This window comes from Labrus bergylta, chromosome 12, assembly GCF_963930695.1.
Source record: "Labrus bergylta chromosome 12, fLabBer1.1, whole genome shotgun sequence".
Classification (NCBI taxonomy): Eukaryota; Metazoa; Chordata; class Actinopteri; order Labriformes; family Labridae; genus Labrus; species Labrus bergylta.
In genome coordinates, this window is record NC_089206.1 from 7235480 (window position 1) to 7260557 (window position 25078).

The window sequence follows — 25078 nt, forward strand, 5'->3', positions numbered from 1 at the left end:
ATTTATGTTTTTAAAAATAGGTGAAGTTTATTTTACATTGTGGGAGATGAAGTTTAATATTTAACAAAGCTAACAAAGCAAGATACAACTCACATCTATGATCCTAAATGTTAACTAATATTTTTGGACACTATATTGGAGGTATTTACCCAATAATGACTTTTATTTTAGGACTATCCAATCTCACCTTGTGAAAAGGAGCTATAAAAATATATTATATTTTGTTATTTTTTTGTTAATCCTATTTTGATGTATTCTTATGTGTGCTAATACATAAATACAAATATACAACATTTCTACAAGCATTACAAAGACAAAGCTAAACACAGCATTAATGTCGGCCACACTGGTGTCTGAATCAAAATTCACACTACAAATAAAACCGATCTTTTTTCAGACAATGACAAGGCTGGTAACTTTAATAGTCCATAATTTATTTCTCAAATATGCCATGTTTACATATGGTTGAATGTGAATAACCGTATGTGGAGATAAAAACAGGAGATCAATGAACTTACGATGTAAACATTGTCAATCTGATGCTATACAGAACATGAGAATGAAGAGTACGAGACTGAGACTAAAACCTGCGGCCCTGAGTGTCTGCAGGCCTCACAAAGTGCTTTGAACTCAGAGTAAAGTCTAGAGCAGTGGAAGGAAGACATGAAGGATTTTTCACAACGCAATATGTGCATTGGACTGTGAGCGTTCACATGTGCAGTTTACGCAAAGGTAAGTGCTTAGAAACAAAGAGGAACATCTAAATACCACCAGACAAACGCCCTGTATGATGTAGGTGCAACACATTCATTAACGGCTGCCTTTGTAGTGTTTGAAGCACACAATGGCCACTAGCTAAGGAGGATGAAGGATTTCTATTTGTTTTTTTTCACATTGTAGAAGGGCGGATGGAGCAGTTTGCATAGGTTCATGATGGCTGCAATGTCCTGGTCAGTCTTATATGCTGCTTGCAGCTTTGACTGCTGGAAAATGGTGCAAGGGCATCAACCTGGGACTTCTGAAAACAGTCAGAGTACTTTATAAATGCCAGGAGTCAGAATGGAACAGCTTTCTCTTCAAACCAAATGTTTTTCAACTGTCACAGAGAGAATTAAGTCAAAATTTGCCTCAAATTTTCTCCTTCCATGAACTATAAATCTTACAGAAATAAAAGCACATACCATCTGATCTGACTTAAACATCCTGGTAACATTATCGCATTAAAAACAAATGTCCAAAGAAAGCCTCTAACAAATCCTACTACAAACGTCTCAGAAAAACAAAAAAAACAAAGAAAAACTAAAGTTTCAGAATAAAACTATTGAATGGTAGGTGTATGTCCATTGGTACATAACCAACAGGAACTGAAGACAGCTAATTTTGGCACTTTTTAAGGTGCCTATAGAAAAAAACTTTCACAAATACAGGCTTAAAAAACAAACACGGCTCAAATAGAAGACTACAGCTAACTAGGGAGCTAACTGGTGGCAACATTATACTTCCTGTTTACGCCCCCACAACGATGGGATGTGTAGATCCAGAACTTAAACATAATTACGCCTCAGTTAGAAACAAACAAATACGAACAATAACAGCATTATTATTGTTTTGACTGTTAAAAGGCTCACAATGTAAGTACGTTATATCTCTTAAAACCTCCGGCTTTTAACCAATCAGTCTGCGTCCCTTCGCTTTACTGTTTTATGTGAATGCATTTACACCATCATATTTAGTGCACAAAAGGTTTCTTATGGCTTTAACTTGTGTAAATAATCTTCTTGGTTAGCATGCATGCACCAATAATTATACACATGACTTATGTTACAGCTGAAGACGCTATAATGTACCAACGATATCTGTTTACTGTGCAGGTAAATGAGGTTATAAGCAGCTTTTGTCTCTATTGTGAGTCTCCATTCACAGAAAATAATCACAGTTGTGACATGTTAGGGATGTACGCAGCTAACTAAAATAGACATCTAAAATTCAAATAGGTGATATTTATAAATGTATATAAAAGTAACAGATGTGTTGAAATATCCCCTGATATTTGAATGCAACTGGACTGAAGTGTGTGGAGCATCTACAGGTGAGGTTATGGCCTATTACCTGAACTAAAATACCCTTTAGAGGTCAGAGCTTTGTGTCCTGCAGTTGCATGATCCCAAGCATACAGGTGAGCCCTCAGCAGGTGAGTAACACATATGGACTATTATTATAATTAGGGCCTATAAAGATGAAAGATGTCAACATTTACAGTAAGTAAACTCTAAAAAAAAATCTTCTTTATATAACAATTCTCTTTCTGTGGACGAGTTTCACAGTCATAATCTGGTAAACACTCTGATGTAAGTTTTTCATTGATTCACACAAAGACACAGTACCAGTGAGCGTCGCAGACACAGTTTAAGATGCTGAGAAGTAAAGGGAATCCTATCAGAGAGGAGATCTTCATTCTGAGCACCTCCTGCGTCAATAGATGTTGGGGCAGTCGGTATAATTCCTGTCAAAGTATCCACCTGTGTACAGCCAATCCTCAGCTCCGGTGTGAGGGTTTGTTGCCATCTTGAACCACCTGCAAAGACATTAAACATTCAGCACTTGTTGATAGCTACAGGCAAAAACTGCATCAAATGATAAAACACCATCCAACAGTTTGTTATCCTTAGGCTACATTTGAGAACTTGCTAAAGTGATTACAAATACAAACTGTATTATTTTGTGATGACAACAGACGTAGACTCTAAGATAGGTTTATTTAAAAGAGCACGTCTTTCTGTTCTGTTTTTTTCACATCCTTAATAGACCCCGACTGACTTACCGGCCGATATTAAAATATTCAGTGACTATCAGTGTCGCCTAATTTGATCACGTATAAGCTGATATTACTAGATTTATTCACCAGTCAAATAGTATTTAATTTGAGTATCATTGAATTACACTAGCAATCCTCTTTCACCAGCAGAGTGTGCAATTTGGATTACAAAAAGCATTATCACTCTCCAGAGTGTCGAGCAGTGATGCACGTACACACGTTGTTACTTTCTGTTTGAGTGATCGTCTTGTCTTCATACTGTATATATTTCCCACAAGTGTTTGATAAACTGCATTTGAGGGATAAATGCAATAAATGTGTATATTTATATATATATCTAAAGATCAAAGATAGATCAAAGTAAGATATTCCTAATATCGGTATCTGCACCAAAAAGCTATATCGGTCGGGCACTAATTATAAATGACTGATCGGACATGAGACAAATCTCCTCAACATGCAACTGTCTCAATTAAATCTCAAGTAATCTTTTTTCATTTATTTGACTCTGTATTTAGTGATGTATTGATGTAGCCTTTAGTTGTTCTACAGCATAAAAATCAAACAAGTAAAACAGGAACTTATGTGTTAAGTAAAAGGAAGTAGTTTGACCATTTGAACAACACATTATGCTGCCATAGAATTTATGTCACTCTGAACATGTCTCAGAGAGTCTTTAGGTGGAAGTGAAAAAAAAGTGAGTTACCTTGAAAATAAACATTAGAGTTAAAAAGAAAGAAAAAGAAACAGACCGTGTTGACCACTCCTCCTTGTCTTTGGAGCGTTCCCTGCGTGATGCTCTTTGTTTCTCCTCTAATCGCTCTTTCTCTGTATTTGCTGCGTCTAAAAAAGAAACATGAATGAAGAAGTCATTCCACAATCAAAAAGGATCCTGCTCATGAAATCATGCAGGCAGGAGACAGTTTCAGCTTCCATTCTCATCAGCGCTTTAATCCACTAAAATGTGGGGGAAATACATCTTGAAAAAAAATGTCTGGAAAGGTTTTGCAAATCAGACTTCTTAAACTTATTGTTCAAAAGGGAAATTCTCCTTCACAGCCTTGTGCAGGCTTGACAGCATTTTGTATCTCGCTCTTGTTAATAGATGGATATGTGTGAACCCCTCAAGGCATGTTTTGATTGTTTTTTTTACTGAATTAGTGACATACTCCATTATGTCATTTTGCACATTGTCAAAACAACAATTAAGATATTATCTTAAACGATTTATATCGATCACTCCTACTTGAATGTCAACACTGGGGTCTGAGAGGAAACAGTATTTTGATCCTCTCTATGCCCGCTATATACCGTCGATTTGACCAATTCTGTCTTTGACTCCTCTCTGTATGTCTGAAGTCAAAGGCTAACATTACCTATGTCTCCATTTTCCATGGCTCTGATGTCGGGCCTCAGCCGGCAGTCTGTTGGCGCCAGGAGTCTCTCCATGGCGGGCTCCAGTTCATTTAGTGTCATGGCAAAGCTTGTAAAGTTATACATCTACACAGAAGGAAACACAGCACAGGATAGTTCAATGACAGTTTTATGGAAATCTTAAACCAATTTATGAAGTATATTTCTTCAGTTTGTCTGTGTGATATTGACCTGTGCGGAGTGAGCAGGCCGCGGCGTTATCCTCCACAGTAAGGCACTTCCTGGTATCACAGTCACAGTCTCTTGAACGTCCGGCATCTCATCTGCCTCGTCACCTTCACAGCTTTGTTCCTATACACACACACACACATATAAATGACGTTATCAGACATGGACTAGCTTCCTAAAGCCTGCAGTACGTATGGTTCTTATGCAAACAGGTGATTCACAGAACTACAGTTGCCACAAATTCAAGACGTCTCTCAAGCAACAATGCATGTCATTGCAAGACATAATGGATCAGTGCTGGCAATGATCTAATCATACACTACACTGGAACTAGACAACAGCAGTAGCACACTACGAAGATCACATACATGATTACCTTACCTTCTACTAAAGCCACTGCATGTTATTGTGAAAGGAAAAGATGTTGTTTGAGAAAAGAATTTAGAGTGAGGAGGAGCGTTCACAGATTACTTCACGTAAGTGAGACAGAAAAAAACAAAGTCAAAGACAAACGAGAGAACAGACTCGAAACAACAGTTCAGTCCGAACAGAATGTACCGTCCATCTGAGCGTCTCGCACCTGTTTCAGCTTTTTAGTGTCCGCCCCCGTCTTCTTTCTGTTTGCTTCGTAAAGCTTGGGGTCCATGCTGTACATGCACTCGGTCCACTTCCCATAGATCACTCTCCGCTTCTTCTTACTGGTTAAACAGTTAAGAAGTCAAATTTACTAAAGATAAAATGAATCCAAACAGCTGAACATCGTTGTTGTGCTCATCTTACCTTTTGTCTTGGATGTGACCTTCTACTTTGTGCAACTCTTTCCCAAACATGCCGCACGGTTTGAAGTTTAGCACGCACTTATCTCCCGTACTGATAAATCAAACAAACAAAAAAAATTCTGTCAGTATTTGCTACACTGACCCGGTTAGATCTTGGAGTTTAACATTTCTCATCATACCTGTGGTTGACGATCTCCACAGTTCCGTACTGCTCAATCCAGAGTTTCCCCAGGATAATGTTATGAACACAACACAAGGGGTTTGTCCAGGTGTACACCTCTTTATGTCTGTGAGAAAAAGAAAACAACACAATCTTAAAGTAATGGTTTCTTTTTTTCAATCTAGATGAGAAGACTGATATCACCTCTATGTCTGTCTTCAAAGGGAATGTTTGCCCCTGGGTAAATATTTGTAGAATATTTAGTGAAAGCAATAAACTTCTCGCTGCGTGCTGAATTAAACAAGAAAGACGAGGTTATCTGCTGGAAGCGCCTACATGTGCCAAGTTAAGATGAATTGTACAAGTAGATTCCCTGCATTTCTTTAGACGCATTCTTTGGCGTGAATGAGCGTTAGAAATGTGCGAAATTTCCCTTTAAGTTTGAACACAGAGCAGCTTATTAGTTTGATAAGCTACAGACTTGAAACACAGTGAAACAGCTCTCCTGATTCTGTCCAAATGAAACCAAACGTTTCCACAGAGAGGTCTAAAGCTTCTACTTCAGAGTTGTAGTTCTATCTCATGTTTATCAGACACTTGTGATTCTAATTTGTGAACTTTAGAGGTGCTTCTTCTCTACTATCGTCTGCAAAATAGAAATAAGTAATTTTATTAAAAGATGCTTGGCATAATGACTTCTTGAGTTCTCACATTTTCAAACAAAGTTAGACTTAAATATAGTGATGGTGTAAATATGTGATCATGTTAGAAGGTATCAAAAACTTTTAGGGCCAGCTTCATAAATAAAACAGTGACTGACAGATCATGTTAAACAAATCAAAGGAAGCTAAAACAAAACCTCACAACTACAACATAACTTATCAAAGAGCATGTGAGCGTGCAGATGTCTACATATAACACTCACTTCAGTAGCTCTAGCGTCATGGTTCCTCTGGGCTCCGCTTCCACACTTTTGCCCCAGAACTTGAGTTTGGGGTAGATGGTGCCATGAAACTCGAACTCTTGCTTCAGAGACTGAGCGTGGAAGGCACTTACAGGAGGGTGGTGGCTCACTTGCTCCGAGATCAATCTGTATCCTTCGTCCTCTCTTTAAAAAAAACAAAATGAAATAAAATCATCAGGTTCATTTATGTCCTCCTGAAATCACAACTGTCCAGTGCTGTTTCACCTCCAATACCTTGTGAGTTCATATGTTTCCCCTAGTAAAGGATTAAACGGCTTTCCGGTTCTTTCCCATTGAGATGCTACAGCTGACACAGCGAATGCAGCAACAACCTGTCACAGAGATATGAAGTTCAGAGGACTGAATATGTGAAGTTCAACTCACTTTTTAATCATGAAACAATCTCATCTTCTAGCTTTTTTTTGCTGACTTTCTTTTTTACATGTGAAAACAGGACTGAATACATTTCAGTTCTAGACGGTTGCTGGACAAAACAACCTTTCTGAAGCATCACTTTGGAGCATAGAAAGTTTAATGAGCAAAACTGCAATTTTTTTCTAACATTGAATAGGCTAAATAATGAGATATTTGATCAAATGGAATATTTTTTTGTTAAAAGATGAAACTTGAGTATCCGGGACATTCGTCTGTCCAGGTGTAATTACAACAGTATGCACACAGAAGAAGACTGAGATGAAAAACAAATAACAGTAAGCTCATTTTGTGACTAAAGAAAAAACAGAACCCAAGAGTGATATGTTATCTCTACCTGCATGCGGTCTATTGAGTCAGACAAACTGCAGGCTTTGTGGATGAGGTGAGTGTGCTCCATGTACTCAGAGATTCTCTGGAGAAAGCTCAGCGGCTCGTTGAACACGACTGGCATCGCTATTTTAGACAGCTCCTGCATGACAAACATGATCAAAAGGGAGGATAGATTAGCAGGAGAAATACAGAGGTAAGCTCTCAAAAGTCACATTCACAGTGTGACAATGTTGTGCAAAATGTTTCCAATCATCAATCAAAACGGCACATCCTAAGAGCTGAAGAAGTAACAAATAATGTGTATTCTATTGATTTAATTTTAATTTAAGGATATTTTGGGTTCTTTCACACAGATGTCAGACCCAAAATCTTCTAATTTGACGTCAGAAATTCAGATGACACTTTTCTGAATAGCTGAATATAACTATAAGTCATATTTTAGTTTGATTAGTTGTGCAGGACTTACCATGCCAATGCATTTCTTCAGTATACTCCAAACACTGAAATTGTTCTTGGAGATCATGTCAGCAGGTAGAGTTTTCCTGGGGCACATTTGGACCAAGCAAGGTTAAAAAGATGATGTGGGACAAAAAAGAAAAGTATGACAGTATTTCTGGCTCAAAGTGTGGCACAAAAGTGTGAAAGCAAGTCTTTAGAGAACACAATGTACTACATCTAGAAATCTAGAAAAGGTAAAAAAAAAAAACACTCCAACAGTAGTAGTTTTGCAGAGGAGGTGCTCAGAATAAAAAAATGCAGTTGCACTGGCTTCATCTGCTTCCACATGTGAGTGCAAGCATGATAACCCCCCCCCCCCACCCAAATACATGTGTGGTCTTGTGTTAACATGCACACAGCCACACACACACACACATGAACACATGCATACCACACATGTGCAGGATTCCTTACCTGCGCTCCCACACTCCATTCTCCTGTGAGCAGCAGCCACCAGTCACCTGCTTGTTGTCAAACACCAGGGCATCTTTGAAACTGACTTCACAGGAATCATCTGACTCCAGCCCTGAAGGAGACAAGAGGGGGAGGGTCAGGACCCACGACGCGCGCGTATTTCACTCCAAGACAACGTCTCTGTGACTCTCTCACCTGTCTCGGCGTCGTAAAACTCTTCCTCGCTGTTCATTCTGGAGCAGAGAAAAGTAACTGAGCGTTATTCAGAAGTCATGTTTCCACCGTCGGCCTGTCCCTGCAGCTCCAGCCTCTCTGCAACCATCACAGGCTGCCAACCTGCAACAGCACGGACTCGTTACCACCAAGCAGAGCAATCGTGCCACTACATTATCTTGTCCATGCTGTGAATATCAAAACAACAGCATTCTAGCTCACGACCAGAAGTCCTGTTTCCTTAAAGAGCATCTGCTGATAGTTAGCAACCTAGCTGACTAGTAAGCTACCTAGCCGTTAGCGTTTGGTGCTGGACTGAGTTAAAACGTCATTTGGAGGGTAAAGAGAAGATATTAGACGAAGTTACCAACACAAACAACGACACGAAGATTAAAACACGTTTCATTATGTATACCTGCGAGTTGAGTTAAGTTAATGCTCTATTGATAGCCTATACAATACGAGGTGTAACTGCCACTGGAACAGGGGCGGAAGTGGGCGGTAAGGACACCGTGATTGACAGGTCCGCCAGCCAGTCACATCCCAGCATGGACAGAGGTCTGGAAATAAACCTGAAAACAAAAACAACAGATCAGTGGAGCGTCTCTTTTGAAGCACAGATTTATTTAACAGTGTGAGTGAGGTTACAAAAATCTCATTAGAATAGAAGCTGGGTGGACATCAATCTTCCCTTAGGTTAAGATTATGTTTTAATTGAAGTTTGAAATATAAAAAAAAAATATTGAAACCCGCCCTGTGAAGATGTTTGTGGTGTTATTCAATAATTCTGTATGAACAACAAATGTGATTATCCGAGTTTGTTGATCGACAAATGAACTGAAACGCACACAATACAACAATACATGAAGTTCAGCCTGTGGTGCTACAAATATTCCACAAGGTGGCATCTTTATACACCAACTCACCTAAAAATGCATTAACATTAGAGATGTAACATTAAATCTGAACTAGGCTAAATACATGAAATATCTAAAACCTCAATGACTTTGATTTGAAGTGACTTGAAGTGATTTGTAAATACTCAACTTGTTTATTCGGCCATTCATGTTTCCATTTTTGCACTCCTTGTATTTTAATGTAGCCTGTGTTTATTGATATTTTAGGACTCGTGTATTTATTTATATTTTCATATTTGCACCATAATGAATCTCGCAGTTATTACATCGCTGCATGCAAAATATTGGCACAATAAAATGTGACTAAAAGCCTCCACACTTGATTCTTTCAGACCTCGAAAGAACAAACTCTACAAACCAACAATATAAAAAGCTTGAGGATAAAAAGCCCCTGTGATGAAATAAAAAGCAAGGCTCCACATGTGACAGATACACAGCCAACAGAAAGGCAATAGATGAGGACAATGAGCACTACACTCTGAACACAGCTCTGACTGTGTAAAAAAACATGGGCCTGGATGGGAGATGGATGGATGTTCAAGGTTCAAGGTCAACTTTATTATCCCTGAGGGGCAATTTGCTTTACAGCCAGCACTGATTAGAAAACAACTGAAATACTCACAATTAACTCTAAAATACATTCATCAAGCGGGGAGGATTTACATGATGCTGTTATAAGGAGACCAGAGTAGTTGTAGAACGATCTGATGAAAATGGATGAATAGCCTTCTTGAAATATAGCCAATTCATTTTCCTCAGTAACTTATAGTTTAATTATTTATTCAGGCTAGCTCGGCTAAACATTGTTGTAGTTTTAAAAAATATATATATTTAAGACGTCATTCCTAGACCTTATATAAACTACGTGGGAAACAAATACTTTATTTTCTGAGAAGAAAATAAATCGTCGAGTAATTTCTAACGGTCAATAGGGTGATTTTATTTTGGAAATGATGACCGGAAGTCATTAACAAACTGAATTAGTCCTCGTGTCTGCCTGCTCAGCTGCCTCCTCCTCTCCTCTGTGGGTTTTTTTGGAGGAGTTTCAGTTTTCAGGATGGAGGAGAGGAACCAGTCGGATCTCGTCAGTGCGCTGTGAGCTGCAGAACTAAAAACCTCTTAACGCATCTGTGGAGTTTGTGTGATCTTTTTTTTTTTGGGCTGAAAAGTCTGTAACCTACAGTGATATTCTTTGAAATTGTTTGAATCTGTGAAAATGAGTAGAGACGGAGACAAGAGCGCAAAGACTTCTCTCCGTAGCCAAAAACAACCCCGGACGCAGCAGCAGGTTTCTGTCCAGAAGAAGAAGAAGGATGAACTCTCCAAAGACTCACAGTCAGGGAACGACATTGGAAAGGAGATTAAATCAGCGGGATCGCTGGGGAAACGAGCAGGGAAAGTGTCGACAGGTGCCACGGTGGATGGTCAGCAGAGACCTGCTGCGCAGAGGAAACTCTCCGACGCCAGTAACGCTTCAGAGGACCTTAGCAAAGACTCCGGCTGCTTGTCCGGGAAACTCTCCTCCTCCGACAGCAGCTCAGAGATCTCAGACTGCACCTCCGAGGGCAACAAGCAGGAATCTCCGCGCTGCAACAACGAATTAAGCTGGGTAGACGGGAGAGCTTATGTGAGGCCGGACAGCGAGAACACAGGAGACGCAAACCCGTGCGTAAAGGCAGCAGGAGATCCGTGCGCCCTCCAGCCGCATGCTGGAGGAGGACTCGGTTTGTTTGACTCCTCAGGGACATTTCTGGAGCTCATGATGGGAGAGACAACCGATGATCTTGTCCGGGAGGTGGACGATTTGAGATCAGAGAACGAGTATTTAAAAGTAAGTATAACTTTACTTTCTAAAACTCAAGTTGCATGACGTTTGCATGATTATTCAGTTTCGCACATATTTGTATGATGGCTTGTGTGTTGTTTCTCTGTGCGATCTATAAAAGGCCTTCAGACTGAACTGCAGAGGGATTTTCTGTAAATGCTCCTGTCACTCTTCATTAGAGAAGCCAGGACAAGGGAAGGGAAGCTCTGAGGCACGAATCAGTAGTCAACATTTTCACTTTGTTATGTTGAAATGGGGAGAAAAACGATTAAAACAAGACGGGAATCATTGCCTTTGTCACTGTCACACAAAAAAAACAGACAGAAATGGGCAGACTCCCTTCAACAGGTTTAGATTTGTTTTGTTTATTATATTCATTATGTCAATTGAGTATTATTTTACTGTTTTCACAATTTATTTTCTATGAGGATGCATGATAGTTTTAGTCCCCCCCCCCATGATGACATCACTTTGACATCATCAGGGCAATACTCAGATTTGTAGTCTTAAGCATCAGTGACTCATAACACCTGTGATATTATCAACATTCAATTTGCTTCACCTTTTCATTGGTGTATTAGTAAAACCAAACACCTGTAACATGCTGGATGTGAAGAATTATTAGAGGAATCCTTTTTATGTCAGGACTCAAAGTTGGACCCTTTTCTATAGACTTTTATGTTTGCAATGATTTTAGCGCTCCCTATGGACAAAGTGGTACCCTGTTATCTTTTGCTGATTTTGTCCTGCACATGTCTGACTTCAGTGAAAGTCTTGGTTCATTTTAAAAGTCAAATGTAGCGCTCATTCAGAATATCATTAACATAGAAAGCAAAAAAAAAAACTGTTTCTGCCATTGGTTTTCACTTACCTTGTGTTCCAAAGATAGTGTTATGCATTTGAATTTCCTACAAAGATAAGAATTACTATGTGCTGTTGTTTTTTTTTGTGTGTGCGTAGGATGAGGTGGAGGAGCTCCGCTGTGAGATGCTGGAAATCCGCGACATGTTCCAGGAGGAGGAGGTGTACCAGCTGCAGGAGCTGAGGCTGCAGCTCGAGCAGGCCAACAAGACCTGTCGCATCCTGCAGTACCGACTCCGCAAGGCCGAGCGCCGCAGCATCCGGGTAGCTCAGACCGGTCAGGTGGACGGGGAACTGGTCAGGAGCCTGGAGCATGATATTAAGGTCAGACGTCATCTTCACTTTCATCACAGTCCCTCTGTCTGTGTGTGTGAGTGATTATGTGGTGGTATAAAAATAAAAACTCACTAACCAACCACAACCAATAAAAGCTCCTTCTCGAAAATTGGCTTTTGCCTGAATCACAGCAGTTCCAGTTTCCAACATCAAAGTGAAGATTTTGTGTCAGTCCCACTTAGCTTTTTCTCTTCAGCTCTCTGAACAGTGATTGGATTGTTCTTAAACGCTGAAGGACTTTAATCATTTGACAGCAGCCTGAGTCAGATCCGCCTGCATGCCGTAAAAACCTCCCTGCTGCTTTTTTCAGGGCCACAACAATTTCATTAGTTTGAAATGTCTTCATCATGCTTCCCATTTGTATTTTTGTCCTGAGACGGTGTAATTATGTGGTGAGTTGTTCACCATGAGTAGAAAGCACACAAGCACAATAAACCTAATTAGGTCAATAATGAGACTGTGTGGTGGCAGTGAGAGCGCGGCTGTGTGTGGTGGTGTTAAATTCCCAAAACTTTCCCACCTCTCCCCCTCTAACCCCAATCCAGTCATGAATTCCTGTCACAAGCTTTTCCTTGTTAAGTCTTCCGGTTTTTTTTTTTTCACAAACCAACTGCTGTAAAACAAACATGCTGCGGTCATAACATCATGTTTATGAATATATCAAGGACCAGAAGATTTCTTCACAGCACTTTGCCTGATCGGGGGGGGGGCAAGGGGTCCCTGAACATGTGCTAGTTGCTTCTGAAATGAATTCTTCATAGAAATTCATTTAAAGGCTACAAAACTATTACTGCACAGCTAGACTCAAGCCACACAAAAAAGGCTCCTATTGATGTCAAAGAGACATGATATTGCCACAAAGACAAACAGGATGACCGCTAAAAGATACAAACCATATAGAGATGCAAAAACCAACTGAACCAACTGAAAGAACACACAAAACTATCACCAGGAGACATTGTTTTAGCACAAAGAGACTCTAAATGAATATCAATGGGCAATATTACACAAGATGCTAAACTACTTCAGATAAAGAAAGACCACAAAGATGACAACTGAGAGATAAAAAGTGACAATAACCATGTGGTATTAGGTTAAAACATTTTTTTTAAAAACTGCCATAAAGAAGCAACACAAGCAAAAAGTCCACAAAGGGATGAAACTACAAAAGAGGTGTAAAATGACCACAGACAGATCCAATACAAATAAAAAAAATTATATACTCCAAAGAGTAAAAAAACAAAAGTTAAGTTTTGTAGTTTCAGTAAAAAAACAATAACTAGAAAGTATTTAAAAAGACAACCAATATTAACAGTAAGAGACTCTCATCTTGTATTGTGTGACAAAAATGACTACACCATGTAATGGGACAAAAGATGATGAAAAAGACAAACTACAAAGAGACAGAGGAAGACTACAAAGAGTCTTGGTGTCATGTAGGAGGGGTTTGGGACCTTTATGTTTCTGTTCTCAGGGGGCCCACTGTCTCATAATGTGTCCATTATTGGAGCTACAATAACCTGCGGAATTTTGCTTTGTTTTCAGGTTGCAAAGAGCGTCTCTCTGCGGCTGTACAATGAGCTGGACGCCGTGCAGAAGAAGAACTCTCAGCTGGAGTGGGAAAACGAGGCGCTGCGGGAGAAGACACAGGAACTAGAAGTGGCCAAACAGGTGTTACAGGCCGAGGTGGAGAAAGCCAGAGAGGTGAGATATAAAAGCAGAACATCTCAACATATGAAGCGTCCCTGCCCTTCAGTCAAAAATGATCACACTTAGTTTAATGTCAGGAAAACGGTTAGAAGTGAGTGCTGCACTGGGTCAAAAAATAGAGGAATCAGGTGGGGACAAAAGTCAAATAGCTTATAAAAAAGTTAGACTGTCCTGATGACAAACAAAGTTTGAAGTGTGCAGAGGCGGTCTTAACTGAAAGTCACTCTGATGTCGTATAAAAATCCTTTATTAGACAGGAACGTTTTTCCCAGTGCACTTCTGCTGAAAAAGTATCTTTCAAGTAAAGTAGGCGACATCTTCGTCCAGCAGTTCCACTTTTATAATGGATGAAATCTTGACAGAAACACAAGCTGCCGCCATCCCTCTGCTCAGGAATCCTTCACCACATTTCTGCTGCCACACAGCTGCACCCATCCCGGCCAGTTGTCCCCTTGTAAAGTCAGGTGACACACGACCCTGGTGAGGCTCAGCGATACGAGAGGAAGAGGGCACGGCCAGCAGCTGCCTGGTGCCACGGCAAGGGTGAAGCAGCCTGGTATGCTGAAGCCTGAACTCCAGGCGCAGCTGATATCCTCAGCTGAGTCTACAGAGAAAAGGGAGTGAGGGTGCGAGAGATTACAAAAATAGACTCTCTCTCTCTCTCTCTCATGCTGTCCCCCTTTCTGCTTTTATTAAGCTAAGCTAAATCTGGATCAGTGTGTATTATGGCATTCATAAAGGCGGCTGTTTGAGCGTCAACATACTGACCTACAACCATCCCCTTTTGAAGCTTTTATCGATCAGTGAACACCACACCCTGACAGGTTGAGTTTCTAGTCCATCTTTTGTTCGTGCGGCCTCCTCGTGCCTCAGGAGGCTCCCGTGATAACGATTGTGCTCTTCTAATCCAGGTTTCGGCGCTTTGGCATGATCTCAGTCTGGGCTACTCATCAGAGACAGCTGCTAGTCCCTTTGATCCCAACAGGGAAATCCACTTAGATTACCTAATCTAGGAGCACAAACAGTGTAGATCCATGTGAAGAAGAGAGAACCCTTTCAGGCACTGCAGGAAATAAAACTGGATTTTCTGTGAAGCTGTTCGAAACACAAAATGCCTGACGATGCTTCAACACTTAGGAAAGTAAACAGTTTAATAAAATCTTATTATGATTAGCGACACCATTTATTTCAAATACCCTTTTCATTTTGATCATACCTATTTTTTTTACAGTTCAGGTCACAGTATTGAGATTCTCTGCAGCCTACAGGCCCACTGACCTTGAAGTGAAAAGACTCTAGCCTGCAGAAGATGGCTATTATTAACAAAGTGACATCCTGTCTAGTGTTTATATGAGCGAGACAATGCTGCCAGACAGCAGCTAACATTCCTCTCATGCTCAGACTCAACAAAGAAACTCGGCCATGTAGAGAAGAGAAGATTCAGGCATCTCAGAAAGAAGCAGACTTGCACGATGGACATTTCACATTCTGTTTATTCTCAGGAACAAAAACATAATGTTTTACTTTGAGTGAAATGCAACTGTCTCTTTACAGTTCTATAGCCTACCATTATCTAGCCTGTCCCATTAATATGAAGCCAAATGCAGCAGCCGCTTAGTTTAGCTTAATTTAGCATAGATTAGCTTTAAGATTGGAAGCAGGTGCAAACAACTAGCCTGGCTCTGTCCAAAACATTCAAATAATATTTAATAAACAGAAGTTTTATCATTTTAAATGTTAAAATTAGCACATTATATCTCGCTTGTTTGAGCCTCACCAAATAACAACAACATTTGAAGGGAACTAAACTTCAGAAAGTCTCAGCTCCCTGTCAAATATAAACCTGCACATAACCTTATGGAGTTATAAAAAAATGTTTTAACACAGAAGGTGTCACAGTCTTATTAGAGAGCTCTACAGGAGCTGGATGATTTGGTTTCCTTCAACAGGTTCAGGCTAGCTGTAGGTGGTGTTTATGCTAAGCTAAGTGTCTCCTTGCTTTAGCTTCATACTGACCAGGCAGATATAAAAGTCTATATTCCCAATGATGTCTCAGCAAAAAGATATAGACATGTATCTTAGTGAGCTTGAGACATGATTTAATTTATGTCTCTGTTTAGCTAAAGTTGTTCAGTATAGCCCAATGTCTTTCAATGTGACGCTAATGGCAGCAGCAGGTTAGCTTAGTTTGCATAAAGAATGAAAATTGGGGGAAGAGCTCATCAGGCTTTCCTGAAGTTAATTAAATGTGTTTTTGTATGTTGTTTGTTGAAGTTAAAAAAACTGAAGTGAACTAATTTCCAGGTAGTAACTGATCTCTGCTAAACACTAATCCAGCCATATAAGCTTGTAAAGTAAAATAATAATGATCATGCTTTATCAGAACTCAGCTGCTCCAGGTTAGCTATATCTGGAGTGTACTGTAAGTCAATGAAAGTGTCTGATGCTGTAGCTTCATACTTTCTTTATACTTAACGGACAGTCACAAGAGTGGTGATCCATCAGCAAGACATTTTTACCTTTCTTCATTTGGAAGTCAAAATATAGGTTGTCAAATAGCCTAGCAGTGGTTATGTTGTGTCTTTGTGTACGGAGGCTATAGTCCTCGTCGCAGCGGCCGATCCCAATATTTCCTCCCTCTCTGGATCAGTCCTACCTAATAAAGGCAAAAATCCCCACAAAATAACTGAAATAATACACATAGAGAGAAATGTATCCTGCTGAGATTTTGGCATGATTTCATTAAAGTCTCTATTAAGTCAAAGTTGTCCAGTGTTGGCTACAAAAATGTCTCCGAAGCTGTAGCAGGACTTGTACATTGCTTAATCCAGACAGTTCATTTGCTTTGAGAAAATGGCTCATCAATAACAAGTTGCTCAGTTGATTCACCTCTTTGTCATATTTTTACTTTTCAGGGCACTCTGAAAAAGAAGAGCATCCGCTCAGCGGTCAGCAGGGCTGAGAAAAGACTCTCTCAACAGATTGAGGTATGTTGTTCATGTTCGATTTCGAATGTAGCACCTATGAACACATTTACATGCAATTTATCTTTGTCAGAATAATATTCATTTATTTGTTTGTTTTCAAGCCGGATGACAGCGCCGATCTCAGGTGCCAACTCCACTTTGCCAAAGAGGAATTAGCTCTCATGTGCAAGAAGCTCACCAAGCTGGTATCAGAGAGTGAGGCAATGCGGGAGGAGCTGGCCAAATACCGCTCAGCCTTCGGTGACGTAGATGCCAACGCGTTGCCCGAAGGCAAACGACACTCGGCCCGTGCCTGGGAGGCCGAAGTCAAAGTTCACCTAAAACTGGTGGAAGAGGAGGCGACACTCCTGAGCCGGCGGATTGTTGAACTTGAGGTGGAGAACCGGGGACTGCGAGCTGAAATGTGTGACCTGAGAGAGAAAATAGTAAAAGCAGGAGGAGGTTGCGAAGAGGAAGAAGAAGAGAACCGGGATGTGGGGGAGGAAAACATGTCAGCTTCCACACAGGCGAAAAACAGAGAAGGAAGGGATCAAAGTTTGAAAAAAGGATGCAAAACGTACGAGAAGGATACTGAGAAAAGTAAAAGTAACGAGAAATCTTTGCGTAGTAACAAATCACGGACTGAAAGGATGACGGCTGCTTGTCACATAACCCGAGAAGGTCCTGTGGGTGGTGAGTGGGACCCTTCAGACACTCCTGATATTGAAAACAAGAAACTTGACGGAGATCTCAAAGGTATGACGGTAAATGACTTTGAAACTCTTCTGGCTCTCAGAGATCATTCCTGCATTTTGAGTTCGGCCATCCAGCTCCTGATGCCACCAACTAAAAATGGCCACTCCTCATCGCCTTCAAGTGCGTTTAGCTCTCCAACAGAGATGGACTTGACCGGCAAAGCTCAGAATATGTTCTACCCGGGGCCTTTGAACGAGGCTTTGGAGCTTCTACAGGCCATGCTGATGGGATTCATAGGGAGACTGGAGATGCTTCTTACAGGAGAAGATTCAGGGAAACTCTCTGTTCACAAGGAGAGACAAGCTTTGGAATCCAACTCCTTCTCCTTTCTTTCTGGAGAAAGCCGAGATTGTGACGCGGATGCAATGAGTAAGCAGGCGTGGGTTGACGATCTACGCACCACAGAGGTTAAAGAGCGAGACAATCAAACGGGACCGGCATCTTCCCTCCAGTCAGACCTCAGCTGCAGGGACCCAAAAATGCGCCTTTCGTTGCAGATTCTGTGGATCGTCCATCAGTGGTGTCAAGTCAAAGGTCCTGGAATCGAGGGAAAAGAGGTATTCTCATCACAAGTTGTGTTTGTAGTCTAAGAGTTTCTTAACTTAAAGCTCCTGTAAGGAACTTTTGGTGTGCGTCGATTTTGGCGCCCCCTGTGGACAAAATGATACCTCTTTTCTCTTTGCTTATTTTGTACTTTTTCATGTGTAAGCATATACACGTGTTTTTTCTTTTTTAAACAAAAGATCTCATACTGCTTATATTAACTGTCAAATGTATCAGTTATGGTAATCTCTGTGTCTGACACCTACACCACTGCAGTGGTTTCTGGCACTTATAATAACAATGAAGAAGTAATTTATCTCATGGCTGGTTGTCTGTTTCATAACCTGGTAAAAACTTCTCATATGAGCTTTTAATCACTAAATATATCTGTTTGTTTCCATTCAGGGTAAAGACAAAAGCATGTCTGTGCTGCGGGGATTGTTGCAGGACCTCAGCACAGAGCTCCAGGATGATCCAACAGACTTTGGCAGTCAGGCCAAGGCCACTCAAGGCAAGACAGCTGAGGTAAGGATAGTGTTTACCCGTCCAGATCCTCCCTGCTGTGTGGGAGTCTGTGTGATACAGTGGGATGTCCTGACGATGATCTGTCTCCCTGGCCACAAGTGGTCGTGACTCTCGCTTCAACAGGCATCATGAAAAGACTCATGCCAAAGTATTTAGGCTAATCTCTTGAAGGGGCTGCAGCCAAACAGGACACGCATGTTCAGATGTACTGCATGAAAACACGCAGCTGATCCACTGCATTGTCCAGACTTTTAATACATCACGGTTCATGGTTCAGAGTTGTAGCTCCATATACTGCTACTTCACTTTGTTGCTCAGATGAAAATTAAAAAAGGAAGTTTCATTGCACGTCAGATAAGACATGTAATCTGTCATTTGAGTCTTTGCCATTAAAGTGTTTGTGCGCCTTTTGCACAGCACGGCTCAAGATCTGCTTTGAAGAAAAGGATTAATTTATTTAATGGTTGTTTTTACTCCTTATCCCACTGGCTAGACAGTAATCCCTCCTTTCCTCAGAGGCATGACTAGTTTGCCTTGAAAAATCAAGACTCCATAGTATCATTTCCAAAACTGTATTTTTCTTTGCTGGATGTCCTCCATTGTTGCCCTTTGTTTGCTGCGTCACGTTCTTCTTCTTTTGCGGGCTACACATGCAGCTATCACCATCCAGCTTACACCTTGCCAACCAAGTAAGAGTACAGTTAGCTGCGGAAACTCGAGCAAGATCAGGGTTTACAGCACCAAACCGTACCAAACTGCTGAACCCAAGTTGTTTTTGTATATTTATTTTTGCTGTCAAAATGGGCATTTTTAATAAGGCTGTTAAACGGACTGCCTTGGCTTTTGCAGCCAGCTTCAAGTGGCCATTCATGGAAATTCATTTTTAGCATCTTCAATGTTGGCATTGGGTTTTTTTCCACAGAGGTTTCTGTTTGTTCAAATGATCTGAGTTGGTTTTACGTCTAAGTGCCAGACGAACCAATCCAATAATGACGCCTCAAATAAACTGAAAAGTATTGTTCAATGTTAATTAATTAATGGTTAAGGTCTCTTATATCAATGCAAATATCTTAAACCTCAGACAATTACATCAGCAAGTAGAAAGCTGTACAGATGGGTTTCCTTTTCTTTTAAGACGTAAACACAGCAGAATGCGGAGTATGTACACCATCTCTGTTACTATATTGGCATGCTATATTTCCTCCTTAAAAAGAATGAAGCATTAGACATATTTCGACCTGATAATGGTGCTATAGCAACAGTTAAGGAGTCACCTAGGTTATTACTATTCACACAAGTGTCACATTTAGTCATTATTTAGCCAATAGACTGAGATATTTCAAATATAAACCTCATGTTTGTAGTAAAAACTGAATAAGAGTATCACTGAATATAATTGGATGGATCATCTGGGGAGTGTTTAGTCATAAAAATCATTTCACTAGATGTTTCTTGAGATTCTGCATAAAGTTTTGGCTCTATATGTCAAGTTCATTAACATGTCATGACAAAAATGTGTGTGCTGTTCTCTTTGTCCAGAAGACCATCAGCAATATCTTTCATGATAAACAACACTCTGAGGCTGACAGGTCAGTGTATTCTTTATGTCTTATTTACTTTGATCTCTTGGTCTCTTTGGTCATATTTCATGTACCACCTGCTGTTTTCACAGGACTTACAGCTCGACATGGAGGAGGAGACAGTTTCCTCCACTCAGCTGTAGGAAGAAGAACTGGTGCTATGTGTGCCAGGAGGCCGCCCATCTGGACCGAGAGGACCCGGTTAAGACGTGGGACCATCTAATCATGCCGCTCAGCTTCCCTGATCTCGACTTTGAGCAGATGTCCCTGGAGAGGAGCCACACTGCCCCAGAAAAGTCGGCCTTCAGAATCTACTACAGCCCCCCGTCAGCTCGCAGGGTCCAGCTGGCTCAGCAGAAGCAAAGCCCGGTCACAGACGGAGAGTCTTTCAACTCAGCCTCTCCCTGGTGCACGCCGCTAACCTCCTTCTCCCAGCTCTGCCTGGGCTCGGCTAATAACTTGAGTGACGACATGAAGGAGATGACGGCGAGCTGGAAGCAGGCGGTGCAGAGCAGCTCACAGGAGGTGAGAGGGAGACTACAGGGGCGTAGGCAGGAGGGGGCCTGCTCGTGCTCTCAGACCCACATGAAGCCTCAGATGGTCAGCGTGGGGCTGCAGACAGACAGGACACACGGGTTAGCTACTTCAAGAAGCAGTCCATCCAGAGTCCTCAGCCCCTCCCTGCTCTCCGCCCGCTCTCACCACATCTCCAAGTCACTAGATGGGTCACCAAGCAGAGGGGAGCGGTCCAGAACCTCGGCCTCCTCACCCAAGCTGTACAGGAGACACTCTGCGTCCAGTGTATCCTCTCCGTCCTCATCCACAAACTATAGCTCCTCCTCCTCCTCCTCAACTCAGTCTACCTCAAGAGACAGAGCACTTTGGAACATGACTCATCAAAGCCAGACCGGCCTCTCATGGTCCCGACAGAGCAGCCTCAGAGGTCAGAGCCAGATCTCTGTCGGCAGCACCAAGCCTCCCAGCAAATCCGCAGGAGCGAACCGTTACGGCATGGTCACAGAGTTCTTGCGTCGGGTGAGCGGCCGGGTGGACAAACCGGCTCCGGGGTCCGCGCAGAAGACAAAGAGCGGGCCGAAGAACCTGGAACGTGTTCCAGCGAGACCCCCTGCCGCTCCGCTGCACAGGAACGACAGCGTGACCAGGATCGTCAACCAGAGGTTCATGAAGCAGAGGGAGGAGAAAGGGGGCGGTCTGGGCCCGAGTGTCCGACACAGCCAGAGTAGCTCCGCCTCAGAGGTCAGTGGAACAAATGTGTACGTCTGTCACACAGTTCTGATACCTTAAAAACAAACCAACTACTAAAACAACATGTTTTCAACAGTGGATTAACTGACAGAAACACCAACTTTAGGAGGAAAACACATCTATAAACGAATACATTCATGTCAGCTGAACTCCATTTAGCTGTGCTAGTTTCAAGACCATGGTAGTGTGCCTTTTATGTCAACGTCAACGTCATGCATTTACTTAGACAACTTTCCAGAACTGAGACGATGTTAAAGTAAGAAGTGAGTCCCCGGCTTTTCCTGCTATGACAAGTTGAATATACCGACTTAAGTGACATCACACAAGGCGATGTATCAGGGTTCGACTACTCCCTCTGTAGCCTATAGTTCAAATGTGCAGTAAAATTGGTAAATGCTCTAAATGGACTTTACTTAGAGGGCGCCTTTCTAGTCTTCTGACCTCTTAAAGCGCTTTTACACTACATGTCACATTCACCCCATTTACACACACATTTACTGATGCTGAGGAGGCTATATAGTGTTAAAACAAAGTGCCCTTCAGTATTAACTTACTACATTCACATTTAAACGCCACCAACTTGTTTGGTGTCTTCCAGAAGAGCTTGGATTGACAAACCAACCTTCTGAAAGTAAGACGACCAACTCCACCTCTGAGCCACAGACACCCCTAGAAAACCCTAAGCTCAGAGGCCATGGATTTGAATCTGACTTCGGCCATTATTATGGAATAATCCCCCCCCCCCCCCCCCATCATTTCCTGTCTCTCTTCAGCTCTCCTATCAATAAAGGAAAAAGTGTGGGGGCGCTGGTGGCGCAGTGGTTGCGCACGCCTCATGTATGGAGGCTATAGTCCTCAAAGAGGGCGGCCCAGATTCGGATCCCACCTGTGGCTCCTTTCCCCCCATGTTATTCCCCTCTCTCTCTCTCCCTGAGTTCCAACTCTATCCACTGTCCTAGCTCTCCATTAAAGGCCCAAAAAGCCCAAAAACAAATATTAAAAAAAATACGCCTGAAAATAGAACTTGGGAAAAAATCACGAGTCATCATGAGTTTGGTCATGAGATGTAACAGTCTCCTTAACTACCAGAAATCGAACATGGCAACAGAAAGGCGAGATGATACACTTGAGCATGAGCTCCAGCATGATAACTTTAATCCACAACTAGCTATTTATGTATGATTGATACAAAACATTTGCTGGCCAGTAGTTCTTAAATGCTTTTTATTGTTTAAAAATGTAATATGTGGCTGGTTTTGGACCGCTTGCTGGACAAAAACAAAAAATCTAATGATGCCTAGTTGGGAACTAGAAACTTGTACGGGTGTTTTCTGATAACTTCCACACTAACTGTTTGCTTGGTTACCTGAAAAATATTGCAAATTGATCGTTAAATCAGCTTTTTTTGTAATAGGCCCAGTAAGCCTCACACACTGATACCATTATCTCTTATCTCGTCCATCTCTTTAACCAGGACAGAAACGACGACTGCAGCTCCGGCAGCACTTTGACCTTCTGCTTTGCTCGTCCATCTCGCTCCGTCCAGAGACAAACATCAAACCAGAGCAAACTCCCCCATCACAAATACTCACCTCCAGCGAGTGTGGCTGGAGACTCCACCTGTGAGTGAGCGGGCGGCGAATCAGCAGCCACAATGATCCTTTCATGACAGCTGAGAGAGCGGCCAGAGGAGGAATTTAAAATCTAATCTTCAAATGTAAACACTGCTGTGATGCAGGATGGTTGAACTGGGAGAACTGGTGGACTGTTTGTAGGATTTTTTTTAGGAGAGCTTTAAAACTTGATGCTTTCTTATGGTGCAATTCAAACTCCTCTTTCACAAACTAGCATTCTCTTAATTTCTATCAAACCAAATCCTATATTTACAATGTTCAAACTTTATGTAAAACTGATTATGCACTTATATTGTGAATTGCAGATTTTATATTATCTTTGTAGTTTTTTGTAGTGAATAACGTGTTAAATAATGTTTTGTTGATTAAACTTCTCAAATCGGATCAAATTGCTCTGTTGTTCTTCAGTCTGACCTCTTTCTTTGAAGTCTGTAGCTGCAGAAACATGTTTACTCTGCAGGATCAGCATGGACGGGGTTTCTGCTTGTTGCGTCACATGCTCTAAGAGGAAAAAGTAACGGCTAAGTAGTTAATAAGATCAGATTTCCTCGCGTGTCAGGAGCATCATCCCCGTGCCTGTCTGTCTAATTGTCTTCACTTTCACCGTCGCTGCACGACAGCAGCCAGCACATCAGAGAACAGCACTTTGTTATTTCTATATTTGAATAAACCTGGATATACAGTTTTGACTCACAGTTTGAGAAGACGGCACAGATTATCTTTGAGCAGATCAACTGAAAACACTTTGTCTCTCCTCACAGTGCTCAAGGACGAAGGGGGGGGGGGGTCACACTATCACGTGGGGTCATGTTTCTGCTGCAACACGTGGTCATCCTCTAACGTTACACACACACTGTGGGTTACCTCCCTGTGGACAGTCCTGTTTTCAATCATCAGTTTCGCATAGTAAGTGAAAAGGTGAACAAATAAAACGTGCAGAAAAGAGATAGAAACTCTCCACTGGTTTTATTTCTAAACATACAATTTAAATATAATACAATTCAAATATAATATATTCTTCATTCTCAAGTTTTTTTTTTAATTCTGGGCTGAATAAAAATATGTAAGTGACTAAGCCACAGTGTGTTCACAGTTAAAAGATGAAAATTTAGAACAAGGGCAAGATCATGACTCATTGTGAGATGAAACAAAGTTTTTTTTTTACAGTCTATGGAGGGAACACATTTCTGCACTGCACATTCACAAACATAGATGTAAATCTTACAGGTAAAATGATCATCTTCCATTGTTCTAAGGACATTGTTGAATATTTATAAATTGATCTAACATGTTGCTGTACACATAAATGGTTTGATGTTTACAATGATATGTAGATTTAATGGTACTGGAATATTATGAGGCTCTTATACTTCATAAAACAAACTGGATTTGTTCTTCAACAATACGTTGCAATAATAAATACGTAATGAGACATGTTTAGGAATTTCTGGTCTCATCTGAGCACATCTTTTGTTAAGATTATTATCTGCAAAGTTTTTAAAAAGCAAGAAAGTCAAATGACCTGTGTTCAGTTTTGGTGTGCTTCAGATAGCTGACCTGTTTTTCAGATTTGTGACGAGATTTATTTCAGATAATCCAGGCAGGAGATTATCTGAAATAATTCTACTTCTAATTTTACTTTAAGAAGCAGAAGAATTTTGTCACGCAATAACGAAGCACTTAACCCTTCAAGGTTATAAAGAAAAAATATAAAACTTGTACTTCTCAAGAAATATATTTGAAATTAACTGAAAAATAACTTATGTACAGTACAACTTCGCGGAAAATATAGTGAACCGTTACTGAATAGTGTAAAAAATATAATGGAGTATAGAGTACGTCAAAAAGAAAATATTCGACTAAAGTACGTGACGAGTTTGTAAAGTACTACTTGAGTTAACCCTTTATAGGGCACTCATTGAAATACTTTGAAATTCAAAAATTCAACC

General features: G+C 41.1%; 2 protein-coding genes across 2 annotated transcripts; one reads left to right on the forward strand and one right to left on the reverse strand.

The window, feature by feature from the left end:
• Positions 1 to 413: 413 nt before the first annotated feature.
• On the reverse strand, positions 414 to 8332 carry LOC109986314 (oxysterol-binding protein-related protein 2). The gene is made up of 13 exons (XM_029277863.2): positions 8193 to 8332; positions 7998 to 8109; positions 7552 to 7627; positions 7090 to 7224; positions 6555 to 6652; positions 6282 to 6464; positions 5376 to 5483; positions 5198 to 5287; positions 4998 to 5115; positions 4421 to 4540; positions 4192 to 4315; positions 3568 to 3658; positions 414 to 2575 (listed from the first exon to the last, which is right to left on the reverse strand). The coding sequence occupies exons 1-13, from the start codon at positions 8227 to 8229 to the stop codon at positions 2473 to 2475; spliced, it is 1395 nt and encodes a 464-aa protein (XP_029133696.1). The 5' UTR covers positions 8230 to 8332; the 3' UTR covers positions 414 to 2472.
• si:ch211-197l9.2 (uncharacterized) lies at positions 8327 to 23779 on the forward strand. Its single transcript, XM_020636008.3, has 9 exons — positions 8327 to 10958; positions 11913 to 12137; positions 13695 to 13853; positions 16775 to 16846; positions 16948 to 18138; positions 18530 to 18649; positions 20189 to 20238; positions 20322 to 21486; positions 22970 to 23779. Exons 1-9 carry the CDS (start codon positions 10344 to 10346, stop codon positions 23123 to 23125), a joined length of 3753 nt encoding a protein of 1250 aa, XP_020491664.2. The 5' UTR covers positions 8327 to 10343; the 3' UTR covers positions 23126 to 23779.
• The last annotated feature ends 1299 nt before the right edge of the window (positions 23780 to 25078 follow it).

Excerpts from the sequence above, each read along its gene's own strand:
- si:ch211-197l9.2 (XM_020636008.3), top strand. The coding sequence starts at position 10,344 with ATGAGTAGAGACGGAGACAAGAGCGCAAAGACTTCTCTCCGTAGCCAA. Across the intron at positions 12,138-13,694 it reads GCCTGGAGCATGATATTAAG|GTTGCAAAGAGCGTCTCTCT; the intron begins GTCAGACGTCAT and ends CTTTGTTTTCAG. Across the intron at positions 18,139-18,529 it reads CTGGAATCGAGGGAAAAGAG|GGTAAAGACAAAAGCATGTC; the intron begins GTATTCTCATCA and ends GTTTCCATTCAG.
- LOC109986314 (XM_029277863.2), bottom strand. The coding sequence starts at position 8,229 with ATGAACAGCGAGGAAGAGTTTTACGACGCCGAGACAG. Across the intron at positions 6,653-7,089 it reads ACTCAATAGACCGCATGCAG|GTTGTTGCTGCATTCGCTGT; the intron begins GTAGAGATAACA and ends TCTCTGTGACAG. Across the intron at positions 5,288-5,375 it reads GTGGAGATCGTCAACCACAG|TACGGGAGATAAGTGCGTGC; the intron begins GTATGATGAGAA and ends TTGATTTATCAG.